This window comes from Varanus komodoensis, unplaced genomic scaffold (genome assembly GCF_004798865.1).
Source record: "Varanus komodoensis strain SLA01 unplaced genomic scaffold, ASM479886v1 scaffold3, whole genome shotgun sequence".
Taxonomy (NCBI): Eukaryota; Metazoa; Chordata; class Lepidosauria; order Squamata; family Varanidae; genus Varanus; species Varanus komodoensis.
In genome coordinates, this window is record NW_025335761.1 from 19,418,622 (window position 1) to 19,435,091 (window position 16,470).

Below are 16,470 nucleotides of genomic sequence, written 5' to 3' on the forward strand. Positions count from 1 at the left end.
TGACTTGCAGTGTGTCTGCCAGTGCTGGGCCCCAAGACCATATGTTCTAGTGGGGCAGGAGTGTTGGAGGCAGACTTAGATGTACTGGATCCAAAACTCATTCATTCCCCAAGGGACTCCAGGGTCAGACTGAACAACTATGTCAACCATGCCCTGTGAATTGGTTTCAAAAGTGGGAATCAAAATAAGGATCCATCAAGCCTGTATTTGAAAAAGTATACCCCATCTATTTGGCCAAGCAAAGCTGATAGGACCTTGGAAGTGGTGGATCATCTGCCACTTCTTTCTCTGCCCTCTGCATTTCTGCTTATTAATTTTTAGGTGTGTACAACATTGTATTACATGAGTTATATGTGCCTGTTACTTAAATCCAGTGGAAGATTCTACAAAATTAATCTGAGAAAAATTTCTCTCTAACTATGGAACATTACTACAGCATTATTCTATTATGCTCCCCCTTTTTTTTAGAATGGCTGGAGTTCACTCCGTATGAGGTGGGGTTTCAAAAATATGGAGCCTATATCCGTGCTGAACATTTTGGCAGTGAATTCTTCATGGGCCATTTGATGAAGAAAATCCCAGAATCACGGATCAGCTTCTTGGAAGGTAATTTAATTCTTGATTAAAACATTGATGAGCATGGATGCTGACATGCTATTAGTTTCACAGGTGAAACAGTAGTCATAACATCTTTGACCAAAAGATAAAAGGCATAAATGAGATGGCAATTAGCTTGAACTCTAAAAAAAGATAAATATAGTTACATTCAGGGATATTTTGGGGAGTTTGAGGCAGAAATATACACAGCCCTAGCAAATAACAGATTGCTCTGTATACATGAATTTCTGATGTGAAACAATGCATAAGTCATTATGCATTACCCTTTCTATAGAAGCCTGTGCCTTCATAAAATACAATATAAAAAGCCTAACTTGCTTGGGATAGAAAGCATCCATTGTTAAGCACATTCCAATTAAGATTGTGCTTAACTCATACCCAGTGTACTGAATGGGGCTTAAAAGTGCATAATTGTGTCTGCACTGTGTCCTCATTGTTTATGGACATGTTATATCTCCTTATTTCCTTGCTGTTAGTAAATAGATTTTTTCCCCAATAAGCCATATGTATATGTTTGGGGATGTATTTTGTATTTGTACCAACGGTGATGGTAGGTTTAAAATTGTTTTGGAGTCTTACTGAACTGGCCTCCTAATAATCCAGTCCTATGCATGTCTTCACAAAAGTAAGCCCCAGTAAATCTGAGGGAGCTCATCTGAAGGAAACAGAGGTTATGGAGGATTTCAATTTCCCCAATAGCGGTTGGAAGACAAATTCTGCTAATCATGGCCCTTCCAAGAGATTCCTAACATGTGTCATTGATAACTTCTTCCAACAGAAAGTGGAGGAAGGAACTAGAGAGACAGCTATCCTTGGCTTGATACTAACCAATAGGAAAGACCTAGTGGACAAAGTGGCAGCTACAGGAACTCTGGGGGCAAGTGACCATGCCATACTTGAATTACTGATTCTAAAAGAAGCAAAAGCCAAATGTATCCAAACCTGTATCCTGGATTTTAAGAAAGCCAATTGTAATAAACTCAAAACAATGATAAGTAAAGTCCCATGGCATGTGGGACTTGTCATGAGAAAAGGAGTCCAAGATGGGAGGGAATTAAGAAAAATTCTAAAGGCACAATTGCAAGCAATTCCAACAAGGAAAAAAGGGTAAAACAAAAGAAACCCTTGTGGTTTCACAAAGAGCTTAAAGATTATCTGAAAACAGAAAAGGATATGTATAGGAAGTGAAAGGAAGGACAGGCTACAAAGGAAGAATATAGCCAAGTAACATGGAATTGCAGGGATGGGCATCCAGAAGGCTAAAGTAGGAATGAACTGAGGCTAGCTAGGGATGCTAAAAGCAACAAAAAAGTCTTCTGAACATATGTCCAAATTAAGAAATGATCAACTACTCAGTGTGGATGGCAAAATGAGAACAGATGACAAAGAAAAGGCAGAAGTGTTCAATTCCTACTTTGTCTCATTCTTCTTCCAAAAGATCTATAACCTTCCTGATGAAGGAGAAGTACAAGCTGAGGGGCAGGATGATTGATCAGCAAATGATCTATCACAGATAGTCAAATAGTCAAGATCATCTAATTGGGCTGAATGAGTTCAGATCACCTGGGCCCAATAAACTCCATCCTCGAGTCATAAAGGAGTTGGTGGAAGAACTCTCAGAACCTCTGTCTATTATCATGGAGAAATCATGAAGGACAGGGGAACTGCCAGATGACTGGAGAAGGGGAAAATATTGTCCTTATCTTCAAGAAAGAAAAGAATAAGAACTTGGAAGAACCTAGTCGATCTGACATCAATCCCTGGGAAAATTCTGGAGCAGGTTATAAAGCAGTCAGTCTGCAAACACTTTAAAAACAATGTAGTGATTACCAAAAGCCAACATGGATTTTTCAAGAACAAATCCTGCCAGACTAATTGGATTTCATTTTTTGATTGAGTAACCTCCTGATGGACTGTGGACATAATATATCTTGACTTCAGCAAAGCTTTTGACAAAATGCCCCATGATATCCTGAACAGCAAACTAGCAAAAATGGGCTAGATGGAACAACAAGATCCAAAGCTGATTACAGAACAGAATTCAAAGAGTGCTCATCAATGGTACCTTCTCAAACTGGAAAGAGGTAACAAGTGGGATAGCACAGTCGTGGGCCCAGTGCTCTTCAACATTTTCATTAATGATTCAGATGAAGAGGTGTGGGGAGCAATTATGAAATCTGCGGATGATACAAAATTGGGTGGGACAGCTAATAGTCTGGAAAATAGAAAGAAGATTCAAGGTGACCTTGATAGTTGGAGCTTTGGGCTGAAAACAACAGAATGAAACTCAATAGGGACAAATGCCAAGTTCTGCACCTAGGAAAAGAAACCAAATGCAACGTTCCAAGATGAGGAATACTTGGCTCAAAAATAGTGCAAGTGAGAAAGTTCTTGGAATTGTTGTAGATCACAAGTTGAATACAAGTCAATGATATGATACGGCTGCAGAAAAAGCAAATGCTATTTTAGGCTGCATTAATATAAGTATCACTTCAAAATCAAGTGAAGTACTAGTTCCCCCTTCCTCAGCACTCATTGGGCCTCATCTGGAATACTAATCTATGATTCTATGATAGAACTGCTGCCTTAGGGGTACCTTATAAACGATTATTACAGAGCAGATTATATGTTCTATTCTTATTTACTGAGATGGCAATGTGTATTTATATGATGTATGAAAGGTATGAATAATACATTTCAGTTTGATTTTGGTTAGTTCACACCTCTTAAATACAATCTGTAGGCAAAGTCCATAATTACTCAGTTTGCAATGTGATTTCTGGACCAAAAATGCATGCAGAAGAAGCATGTTGTAGATTTATGTGCATGAAAAAGTGTACTCTTGAAAAAACACACAAAGATGTGCACAAGCAATGCATATATTTAGAAAAATCAATACAAATCCATAAAAATGTTCATGCAAAAAGGAAAGAAAACAAATATCATTACCTGATACAGACATCAGGCAGAACAAACTTCAGGACAGAATTTGAAGAACTTTGCTGTGCTCAAGTTTTGTTTATAAGCATATCCCTATATAATGTTGTGATATAATGAACTCACGATATTAAATATTGTAGAAGTTTGTTCAGATGAGCAAAAGTTCCTTCTGTTAATCATTCACTGTATTTGGTGGTAGTGCAATTGGGGAGACAATTTTCCAAATATTTTCCAAATGAGAGAACTTCTCCAATGGTTTTGGTTTGTCTTGTCTTGGCTTGACTTGACTTGGGCAGATCAGCATTGACATTTTTTTTCCTTTTTTTTGTGGGGGCAGGGGTATGTTGTTGCTGTTGCTGCAAGTAATGGCACTGGCAACCATGCTGACATCTTGGCCACCATTTCATCTTCCCCCTAATGGTCCAGACCTGGTAGTATCCAACTGTGTCCCAATGCTAGCACTAATAGTGTTGCACAAATATAAATCATCATTGTTTTTCCCCTTTATTTATTTATTTATTTATTTATTTATTTATTTAAACCATTTCTATGCTGCCCCATTCGCAAAAAGCCTTGGGGCAGCTTACAACATTAATAAACAAACATAACTAAACAGTTATATAATTAGACTTTAAAAACTGGAAACATCTCAGCACGTACATAAAAACCCAATAAATACAGTTCATAAATGAACAATTAAAATAACTTTTAAATTTAAAGGTCTTGGCCTGGCGCCGAAAAACAAATAACAACAGTGCCAGGCAGACCTCTCTGGGGAGCGCATTCCATAGGTGGAGTGCCACCGCAGAGAAGGCCCTCCTCCAGGTACTCACCCTCCTAATTTCTTTCACAGAGGGTTCCCAGAGAAGGGCCTCTGCTGCTGATCTCAGGGGGTGGGAGGGCATATATGGATGCAAGCGTTCCTTTAGATAACCAGGTCCCAAGCTGTTGAGGGCTTTATAGTGATAACCAACACCTTGAATTGGGCCCGGACTTCAATGGGGAGCCAGTGAAGCTGATGGAGAACTGGGGTTATATGAGAACAATGCCCAGTCCCCGTCAGCAACCTGGCAGCTCTGTTTTGCACCAATTGAAGTATCCGGACCGTCTTCAAGGGTAGCCCCACGTAGCGCACGTTACAGAAGTCTAATCGGGAAGTTACCAGTGCATGTGTCACTGTCACCAGGCAATCGTTCTTCAGGTAGGGACACAGCTGATGGATCAGCCAAAGCTGAAGGAAAGAGCTCCTTGCCACCGCCGTCACCTGAGCTTCTAATGACAGCTCAGGGTCAAGGAGCACTCCCAAGCTGCGGACCCTGTCCTTTAGAGGGAGTGCAACCCCATTCAGGACAAGGTCCAGGTCCCCCACCCTGAAGCCCGAACCACCTACCAACAGGACCTCCATCTTGTCTGGATTGAGCTTCAGTTTATTGGCCCTCATCCAGCCCATTACCTCGGCCAGGCACCGGTTCAGTACAGCCACTGCCTCACCTGGATTGGTTGAAAATGAGAGGTAGAGCTGGGTATCATCAGCGTACTGATGATTCCACAGCCCACACCTCCTAATGACCTCTCCCAGCGGTTTCATGTAGATGCTGAATAGCAAGGGGGACAAAATGGACCCCTGTGGAACTCCATGGCATAACTGCCATGGCGCAGAACCATAGTCCCCCAGCACCACCTTCTGGAATTGGCCATTGACATAGGAGTGGAACCACTGCAAAGGTCTGAAGCCGGACTGAAACGGGTCCAGATAATCAGTTTCACCCAAGAGTGCTTGGAGTTGTCCCGCCACCACACGCTCTAACACCTTGCCCAAGAATGGGATATTGGCCACCGGTCTATAATTGGCGGCCATTTCTGGATCCAGGGATGCCTTCTTTAGGACTGGCCGGACTACCACCTCCTTTAAAGGGGCAGGTACCCAGCTGTCCTTTAGTGAGGCGTTGACAACCTCCAGGATCCAAGTCCCTATCCCATCCTTGGCTTTCTTGAGTAGCCAAGATGGGCAAAGGTCCAGTAAGCAGGTGGTAGGACGTACTTGTCCAAGCACCTTGTCCACATCATCAGGCCGCAACAACTGAAATGCATCCATCAATTTTGCACCAGACGGCAACATTGGCACCTCCCCCGAAGATTCTGAGTCACTAGTGGAGTCCAGCTCGTGACAAATCTGAGCGATTTTCTCCTTGAAATGCTTGGTGAAGTCGTCACAGCGGGCCATTGAGGGTGGCATGGGATCTTTTTTTTGGGCCTGGATGAGCCAGCCCCTGTACCACCCAAAAGAGCTCCGCCGGACGGCATTGTGAGGAGGCAATGGAAGCAGAGAAGAATTTCTTCTTCACCACCCTCACCACCACAGCACAGGCCCGATAATGGGCTCTTAAGTGTGTTCGGTCAGATTCATCCCGTGATTTTTCTCCACCTACGCTCTAGACATCTCCCAACCCACTTCATCACCTGTAGCTCAGGTGTATACCAGGGGGATGAATGGGCTCTGCCAGGTGGGAGAGGACGCTTAGGAGCAATCGTGTCAATAGCCCTGGTCATTTCCCCATTCCAAAGTTCGACCAAGGCATCGGCAGGAGCACCAGCCTTATCAACCGGGAATTCCCCCAGGGCCTTCAGGAATCCATCTGGATCCATCCGGCTCCGGGGGCAGACCAACACAATCGGCTCTGCACCCTTACAGAGGGAAAGGCTGCTCTCGAGCACAAACCTCATGAGGAAGTGATCTGACCATGATAGGGGTGTCAGACACAAGTTCCTCAACCTCAGATCCCCCTCTTCCTGTCCCATCGAGAAAACCAAGTCCAGAGTGTGTCCACATTCATGGGTCGGGCCAGTGACATGCTGAGACAGCCCCATGGCCGTCATGGAGGCCATGAAGTCCTGAGCCGCCCCAGTCAGAACAGTCTCGGCGTGGAGATTGAAGTTCCCCAGGACCAACATCCTGGGAGTCTTCAACACCAAGTCCGAAATGATCTCCATCAGCTCAGGCAGGGAGTCTGTTGGGCAGAAGGGTGCACGGTACACCAACAGAATCCCCAATCTGTCTCGGTCGCCCAACACCAAGTAGAGGCACTCTAGACCCGGCCTCGAGAGAACAGGAAGCCCCGTGAGGGAAATAGAGGCTCGGTAAACCAAAGTGACTCCCCTCCCATCCCCTCCAGGTGTGGTCGGTGCTGGGGAGACATCCCCCCCCCTCTCCTGCACAGGTCTCTGTAATGCAAGCCAGGTCGGCCCCCTCATCCACGATCAGGTCGTGGATGAGTGATGACTTATTTTGGACTGACCTGCCATTAAGCAACAGCACCAACAGGCCCGGAGGGCGGTTGACAAGCCTACCTGGAACCCGCTGGCTGGGGGAATAACCAGAAAGAGGAACAGGTGTTAACTATCTGTCCCTCCTTCTTCTACGCAGACTCATTAAGCCCCAACGCCATAACGTCCATTGCCTGTAACCACCCCAATGGCAGCGCCTACATGCTCCCCAGGCAACCCCATACTCAAAGCCAGAGATGAATCCATTAAAACACTTAAAAACACACCCACAATCCCCGCTGCCCACATTAACCAATCCCACCCACCGGCCAACAACAAAGACCCTGGCCAGCCCAGCCCCTGCTCAGCCCCGAATGGTCCCAAACAGCATCACTAGCAAGCTTTACACTAGCAATCCACATTACACTAGCAAGCTTTGGTTACACTGTACAAACAATGGCTTGTCCTACATTATTAGTACTAGCACTGAGAACAGTGAGACCAGCAGTGTTCTGGGGTATTGTGAGAAACAATGTTGGAGAACATTTGGCAAAGCAGTCCTCTTTTTTTCTAGAGAACAGCTTCATAATGTAAGCCAATATTATTAACCCCTTATCCTAGACAGAAGGCTGAAAGAACAGTAGCTTGCCTATAGCACCCAGTGGAATTATGGCTAAGGTACAATTTGAACCAAAAAGATCCTGTCTCATAGCACACATAAACTTGGACATTCTGCATAATGAACATCTCAAATATAATTCATTTATTAATAATACCTTTAAGCTGTATTTCATCCTTTTGGATAGTACAGCAGTATAACCAAAATTAAGGCAAGATCCTATATGGTCCATCCTTGATGCCCATAAGCCTCCAAACTAATAAACTTACATCCATTCAAAGCAGGACACAAGGTGAAGCAGGAGTAATTTTTGAACATTATGGCCTGCATTTTGTAGATAAAGTGCTGCACAGAGGTAAGAAAGGAAGCTGAGGACCTCTTTCACTATTTGCTTCCCCATTCCCTGGCATATCCTTTTAGCCCTCCCTGGGGTCAATTTCCAACACAGTTCTTTCTGTGACAGCTGGGAGTAAGGCAGGGCAAGGGGAGTGGGGACTGTATTCAGAGAACCTGAGAAGAACTCACTACTGGACTCCAAATAATCATGTTTCTCCAGAAAGTGGCAGAGGACCATAGGATTGTGCCCTTATTCATGCAAAGTAAAATCTGAAAAAAAGCACAAAATTGTTCCCAAATGTTTGTTTGTTAGTAGGTTGATGCAGGAAAAAAAATCACATTTCATCAATAATATTAAAACTTCACAAATTACTTCCATTCAATTTTTCCCTTATCACAGGTATCTGGAGTAGTGTATTTTCTGTGAATCTGATGGATGCGTGGTTTCAGGCTGTTAGTGAAGAGGATTTTTGGCAGATATGGACCCGAGACAGAGTAACTGACATTGGCAAGTGACAGTTTTATTTTACTTCTGCTTTGCTGTGGACATTTCTGTTTCTGTATTCCTGAATGATATGGATACTTTACAGTCTTTCTGAAGCCTTGCTGCAAACTATTCCACATAAACTAATCAGAAGAAGCCTATTTCAGTCTGATTCCCAACCTAGTTTTGAAAGTGAAACTGGTCACAGGGAGATAGAGAAGGGAAGTTGTGTCCTTGTCAGTTCTGTTGGCCCCTTTTAGCAATACAATTGCTGTCATGCATTTCTGGGTAGACTAGCTGGATTAGGACTGGAAGGGAACTGTGTCATGCAGGTCCCAATTCTACCTGAAGGGTAGCTTGTAGAAGGTAGTGTTTGGGGGCTATCATTCTGGACCTTGGCCATGTTCTTATAGTAGGGTTCTATCAAAGACCCAGCTTTTATAGGACTATTTGTCCTCTGTGAAAGTGTGTGAGGGGGTGATCTTTGGCCAGATTTGGGATGAGAAATTCTAATGACCTTCATGAGTCAGGGTGCAACATGCCAGAGAGTAGCTAGGGTAGCCTTCTGGTGGCACTGTGTGGGAACAGTGATGCTACTCGGCTTTTTTGTTTGAGTAAAAAGAAGTAATACATGTGGAGGAACCTACTATAGGTAAAAGGTAAGCTTTACACCCTTGCAAAAGGTCTTAGAATTTCACTTTTTCCGAAGACTGATTTGATTTTGAGGTTGCAGAGGTCCATGAAATGCCAAAAAAAAAAAAAAATGCTGAATACTTCAGTACTAGCTTCTGAAGGTCAAGATTCCACCTTGTCCCCCTGTACTATTTAACTTCCACACAAAACCAGTAAAGTATTCCCAATGTGTGATTGACACCCAATTCTATTGTTCCTCTCCATCAGATTCCAGGAAGGAAATATTTATTTATTTATTTATTGAAACATTTTTATGCCGCCCCATTCGCCGAAATAGAGGTTCTAAACTAGTGTCCAGGATCTGTAATGGATCGGGTGTGAGTTAATCAATCCACATGCAATGGCAGTGCTGTTGACCAATAGGAAAGCTAGTTCAGGGTCATTGACAGAGCCTGCTTTGGATGGGCTAGCATTCCATGTGAAGAATCAGGTTCACAGCTTCAGAGTGCTGCCTTACATTCAGATAGTGAATGGCCAAGGACATTTTTTGCATAACTTCAGCTTTTGTGCTAGTTGTGTATTTATTAGAAAAGGCAGATGTTGCCTCAGACTGTCTTGGACATGTTCCAGTACACCCATTTCAATGCATTGTGAGGCTGCCTTTGAAAACTGTTTGGAAACTGCTGCTTTTGCAAAATGCTGTTACCAGATTGATGACAGTTTGTTATTCAAAGCATGTAACTCCATTACTGGTTGACCTGCACTGGCTCCTGTGCATTAAAGTCCAATGCAAAGGGCTAATTATCACTCTGAAAGTCCAAAACAGTTCAAGTCTGGAATGTCTGCACAGCTGTCTGATCCCACATGATCCTTTCTGCCCTTTGAAATTGAATGGGGAAGATCTGCTCTGTGTCTCACCACCACCTGAAGTGTAGCTGAAATGAAGGACGTGACCTTTATGGTGATGGTCCCTAGCCTCTGAAACTTCCTTACTCTGCAAACTCATCCACCTTCATCTTTCTTCACTTTTATCAGCTAGCAAAGGACATTTACATTGCTTTTTACATCACTTTTTTCAAATCATATTATTCTTTAGGCTTCAGGAAATTATTGCTTTTTGGTTCTGCTTTGTCATTCATTTCTGTCATTTGTGTTTTTTAATCAATGTTTTGATTATAGTTTAATAATCTGTTGTTACCAAATCAGTGTTATCTTTTTCTTGTTGTTATTTTGTGTTTTCTTGGGTTTTTAAATCTGCACTAAAAAGTGGCCTACAAATCTTTAAAACAAACAAAAAATGTTGCTAAAAGACATTAGATGGCAGCAAACTCAGGTTTGCAACTAGCTGGGAGCTGCAATCAATCCTGGTTCTCAGAAACTATGAAACAGTATCCACTTTTTTACACTTTAAAGAGAATATCAGAAGCATCCCTAAACATACGAACTGGCTCTTTTCACAGTTTCATACAAAGTAATTCAGCAATGCTTTTCTCAGACCTACCAAACATTCCCTCGTACTATTAAAACTGATATGATGATCATGAAACAAAACCATGTTGGTGTAGAGGTTTTGCGGGAAGGTACCTCAGGCCTCAATACCTCATTTTAAAAGAGATGTTTTTATTATTATTATTATTATTATTATTATTATTATTATTATTATTATTATAACATTTCTATGCCGCCCCTTGCCGAAACCTCGGGGTGGCTTACAACATGATAAAATACATTGAAATACAATAGTACATAATAAATTACCATTAAATATATAACATATCCCATTCTTTCACTAGCACTTACAGTCAGCATAAGTGGGTGGGGGACACACACAAAGATTTCAGCATTATAGCTAAAGTCCTATTTTCAGTTACCAGGGAGAGAGGCTCATTGACCTCTGTGGGTATTTATTTCTGAATAGACACATATAGGATGGGGCTGTAAAAGAATGGAAACTTCCAACCATAAGTGATGAGCATGCTGATCAGGACACTTAACACCTGAAATCAAGGCAGGATCTTTGCTGGTTTCCATGATAATATTTGCATTAAAGATGGGTATCACACAGAGATAGTAGCACTTGGCCACATGGTGGTTGATACCTTTTCTGTGATGTGAATGGAATGGAAGTGGAGATTCTCCACATCAGGTGATCCTGAAGCTGGTGCCCTCCAAAAGTGTTACACTACAACTTGCAGCCCTGTGAGCTATAGTCAACACATCTGGAGGCTAAGGAAAGCTAATCTACATGATGCAGAAAAATGTTACGTTGCACAAATAACCCATAAAATAGAATTTGCTTTCAGCTTCCTTTTTCTTCAGTGACAGAAAAAAAGTCTGTTAAAAAGGACCAGAGTCAAGGGTATCTCTCCTTAGCTCAAATTCCTAAAAGCCAAGAAATGAGAAACTAAGATGAATGGCTTAGCAGATAAATGTCTCTTAATCAGTGATGCCTGTAAGTAATGGCACAGACTGGACTTGCTTACAACTTACCCTCTGTGCACTCACACTTTTCCTTGGTCTTTCAGACTTAATTCCTGTTGCTGCTGCTGCTACCAATATCAATAGTTTTATCATTATTAACAAGAATAGCAATATTATCAATATTTTATTGGTGATGTCCATTGTTATTGGGTATGATTATTTTTATGACTGGTTCTCTAGCTTTTTTGTTTTTTCATTTGTTATTGTTATAATGTTGACAAAAAGAAAAAAATGTACAGATCAGCCTGAGCCAGTAATCTGAGATTTTAATCAGGCTAGAGACAAAGAAAAAAGAAATCTGAAAAGGAAATCATGTAATTTTTAAGAAACACATATGTGTCCTGTGAAGGACTAGCATGGAGAAAATAAATACAACTGATGCATTCATGTGTGTTTTTTCTTCTGCAGATGAGTATTTTCATTACATGCAGGCATATAAACTACCAACTCGTATGCAGAGTCCTCCAGACAGCCTTGCCAATGTTTTTCAAGATATAATTACGTGGCGTCCTGCAGTTTCAGTAGTCCCCAATTTTTTGAAAGGCTGCCCAATGCACAACAAGTATCTAGAGAGTGAATTTTCAAACTGGAAAGGTATTGCAAACTCTAATAAAGACTTCCTCTGAATAGCTTGTATGGCAAATACCTGAAGCACTAGTATAGCAGAAGTCTTTAGGACAGATGTGTTGAGCTTTTATCCTGAGGCCAAATACCATTTTGGGGAAACTTTTTGGGGCCACATTGACATGTAGAGTTGAAAGGGAAAGGGTGGAGCATTCCCCCCTCTCCATTCTAGCATATTTTAGCCTGAAGCTTTTATTGCCTGAGGAGTGTTATTTCAGTGTTTTAGAAAGGAAGGGGAGCACATATAAAAGCTGGAAAAACTACTAAACAACCAAGATGAAATGGGAGTGTTTCTCTGTGGAATCAAGATGGCCAGATCTGGGACTCCAAACAGGCTGGATGTGGCTTGTTGTGGTTAAGGTCCAACCTGTTTAAAGACTGTTTACACTTCTCCCAGATGGAAAAGGGACTTAGTTTTCAAATTACCAGAAGACAGCAGCTTGAGGAATGAAGATGGAAGAGCTGTTGAAATGTCATGAGCATGGACATGGAAAGGACTATGTTTGCACTGTTTTCTGTTTCTTTACTTTTTCTGAAGTAGCCAGACTACTTTTGACAATATATTTATTTCTTTTAGACTGTGACCTTGACAGTTTTCCTAACCAGCTAACAGGGGCAGAAGATTTCCTGTATTTGATAGATAATGCATTTGCCTTGCAAAGTAGCTATCCACCACTCATGAGGCCTGAGAGAAACGTAGATCTCATCATACATTTAAATTACAGTACAGGATCACAGTTGGAGGTGAGAAGACTCAGACACAGCTTTCCATCTGCAGTAACAGCTGCATGTATAATTCAGTTATTCATGTCTAGTTTTCTGATACAAAAAGGAACTCACTGCCTTCTCTTCCATTAGAATCTTGTATTTTGCAGTTGTTTCCTCTTCTGCTACCAGCATTTTCAGGACTATGAGATGGGAACACTGACAAGTACTATCCAAACTCACACTATTTTTCCATTTTATGGAAATTAAGATAAGTGGTGAAAATAGGAGAAAAGAAATATTTCACCTGTTTTATTCACATTGTACCTGTTAGTTCCACCAACTAATATTGTTTTTTTGTGAATTTGTATGTACCAACCAAATACAGTTTTTCTGGAGGATGTGGTTTGCATGGTATCCATCATGCATAGCATTTTCTGGATACACATGAAACAGCAGTTTCTGCTGCTTTCACACCCTGTACACAGGAGACTTGCTCCTAGGCACTTTGCTTTGACTGCTGCTACAAGAAGATATATGAAATGACAGACTTAGGGAAAAATCCAGTGGTGAGCTCCTCCAATGCTACTAGTGTTTGTAACATAACCAATGTTTCTGCAATCAGTATATCTTAACGAGGAAAAGCAGTTCTGTTGTACAAATATTGGTTTCTGCTGGCACAACATAATTAGTGCTAGTACTGAGATACTCTTGGATACTACTTTAAATTTCCTGAACTGTTCAGTTTGCCACCTAAGGGCTTCTGGAGTTCTCTCCTGTGGCTTTGCACCTTCCTACCATCCTATTTATTCAGCACAGAAATTGAATTTCTGGGTGTTGAGGAAGGCTTCATATTCAAAGGGAGATGGGGGAATTATTCCCCCAGGTCCTCAAACTACCCTGCAAGCTTATTAGCATCTTTCCTTCCAAAACCTTTGACGGTTCTCCCTGGGGAGCTGGCAGAATTTCCGAAACAATTAAAGTCTTCTGAGTGAGATAGCTACAGGCTTGAGAGCCTTATGATTTTTGCTTAAAGTAACCTGAACATAGGCAAAGTATACTGCTGCAGCACTGCTGGAACATATTATAAGTAAACAAAGTTGTTGGGGTTCAATGAGACAGGAAACTACAGATTCCACAAATGTAGATCGAGCAATAGCTACAGATATGTGAAAAAAGACTTTCCTCTCTTTATCAAGCAAGGTTTCCAATTTTAACATTTTGTTTGTACATTTTTACCCATGTAACTTTATAGGCTCTGATAGAAGCTTCTGAATATTTCTCAGAACAAGGAATTCCATTTCCAAAAAATGTCCCAAGCAAAGAAGAAGAAAAAGAGTTAAAAGAATGCTACTTGATAGGCGAACAAGAAGGTGCTGAAATTCCATTAGTGCTTCTTTTCCCCTTAGTTGCCAGCTCCTTCAGAGAGTACAAAGCACCTGGTAAGTCTACATATGCTTTCATTCTTCGTTTTGTTTTTATTTCTGTGCATTACAATGACTTTGTTCTTTGATTGCCAAAATAAGAGAATTAAAGGAGTTGGTTGGTTCAAAGGGAAACAAGAAAGGAACTTGGGATGGCTAGAATGAAAGTATTTTCAAATGGAATTACACTTACAGCAGGAATAGGCACCAGTGTACTCCCTCCCCACAAACTTTCTGAAACCCGCTAAAGTGACTTTCCTGTAAAATAAGTTTCTGTGGGTTCAAATAAGTTGTTTAATGCATTCCAGCTCTGGCTCTACTTCTGCTTTGTACTCGGTTGGCAGGTTATTTTTCCTTTGCCATCCTCTCCATGGCAGTCATTTTGTGATAATGGCCAAGACATTCAAAATAGTTTTATGCAAACACTCCTTGTTGCTTTTAACCTTTAAAGCCCTAAATGGTTCAGGACTTGGCCATGTAAGAGACTGCCTCTCTTGCTATTAACTTGTCCAGGGATTAAGATACTCAGGAGAAGCCTGTTTGAGGATACCACTAACTGCAGAAGCCAGTTTATCAGGCATGCCTAAATAAAGCAGAATATGCTTTCTCTTCAACTGCCTTCTCAATATAGAATGTGCTCACTCAAGAGCTATGACTGGCCTCTGGTCTATAGGCTTTTAGAAAGGGTGATAGATGTACTTTTCCATTAAACTTTTCAAACTAACTTTGTGTAGTTTTAATGGTCCTGTTTTTATTGTTTCAAGATGCTAAATATTTTTAAGATATTTAAATTGCCTTCCTGACTTTTTAGCAAATGAAGAGATATATAAATATTAACAATAAATAAACTAACACAATTCATTTCTTTTTTAAATCATAGGTATAAAACGTAGTCCTGAGGAAACGGCAGATGGCATTATTGATATGACTAGTGTCTTTTCTCCTTATGATATAAATACGTTGCGCTATTCTGAGGAGGATTTTGAAAAGCTGGTAAAACTGAGTCAGTACAACATAGAAAACAACAAAGATATGATAATTAATGCTTTGCGTATAGCTGTAGAACGGAAAAGGCAAACTGAAAAAAGTTAGCAGCTTCATCCATGGTTATAATATCTGAATTTTATAACATAAATAGACTCAAACCTTTCACATACTGTCCAGCTTTATGAAATAATAGAAGCACCTTATTCCAGAAGGAAAGTAAAACTAATCAAAAGGTATTAAAGACATGGCCCAATTTGTTCTAACTGGACAATATAATAATGTAATAAAAAGATGAAACAAATGTAAACACAGAACTATTATTTTAATTATTATAGTTAGCACAGGTATCTTGTTCTGTAATATATGCATGCAGAACTTGTCTCCTGGAAGCCTCCTGAAGTGCTTTGAACATGTTATGGCAAAAATACACTATGAATAAAACTTCTTGTGGCTTACAATGCTATTATATTATTATTATTATTATTATTATTATTTTGCTCTGACAGTCCTCAGCTGCTCAGGAAAGTACAAAAGTGCATTTGACCCCGCTTTACTAGGAAAAAGCAGTTTTGACAGCTAGCTGTCAAATCTCTTAGTCATCTTTAAAAGAGTTTGATAGTGCATCTGTTGTTTCTGACTGGAACATATTACTGCATACATCTCTGTGCAAACAAAACAAAACAAAACATTTGGAGACTTTCTGGGACAGTGTACACAGTTTGTACCTGCTGCACTCTGATAACAAGAATCCCCTTCCACACATTACCCCATTGAGTTGCCTCAGTTTTGTCACGCACAAGTGCAGCTAAAAATCAAAAAGGGCTAAAATCTTGGTGCAACTAAATGTCCAAAATAAGGTTTTTTATATGTTTGCCAACCACAGAGAGTCCCTCTAATATGCCATTCAGGCATTTTGAAGGGGCTACCAAACTGGGGGTTATAAAAGCTAGCTGTCAATCCAGTTTTCAGTCCCAAGGTAAAAAAAAAAAAAGTGAAATGGCAAAACATCTATAGCAAGCTGAATATAGCTCACAATCATGGTATGGGACAACCAATCAGTTTCAGATATGCCATTGGGCACTTGTGGGGCACTGACAGTGTGGTGTAGTGGTGAAAAACATGGGAGTGGGACTCTAGTCTTCACTCAACATGGGGCCAACTGGGTGACTTTGGGCCAGTCACAGATTCTCAGCCCAGCCTACCTCACAGGGTTGTTGTTGTGGGGATAATATTGAGAGAGGAGGCAAGAACCTGCTATTTTTTTTAAAAAAGATGATGGCTGGGTATAAATCTAATAAATAAATAATCACAAAAGTGGCACTGTGGTTTTTCCTGTTACTGCAAAGCAGTTTACT

The 16,470-nt window shown here is 41.0% G+C and overlaps 1 protein-coding gene across 1 annotated transcript in view; it reads left to right on the forward strand.

Annotated features, from left to right (window-relative positions):
* Nucleotides 1-15,573, forward strand: part of LOC123026366 (cytosolic phospholipase A2 epsilon-like) — a 49,561-nt gene extending 33,988 nt beyond the window's left edge. Inside the window, exons 16-21 of the mRNA XM_044435899.1 lie at nucleotides 469-606; nucleotides 8,178-8,285; nucleotides 11,784-11,969; nucleotides 12,577-12,743; nucleotides 13,960-14,146; nucleotides 15,009-15,573. Of these exons, the coding sequence (XP_044291834.1) occupies nucleotides 469-606; nucleotides 8,178-8,285; nucleotides 11,784-11,969; nucleotides 12,577-12,743; nucleotides 13,960-14,146; nucleotides 15,009-15,220 (998 nt within the window). The 3' untranslated portion in view covers nucleotides 15,221-15,573. The remainder of the gene's footprint in view (nucleotides 1-468; nucleotides 607-8,177; nucleotides 8,286-11,783; nucleotides 11,970-12,576; nucleotides 12,744-13,959; nucleotides 14,147-15,008) is intronic.
* Nucleotides 15,574-16,470: the final 897 nt, after the last annotated feature.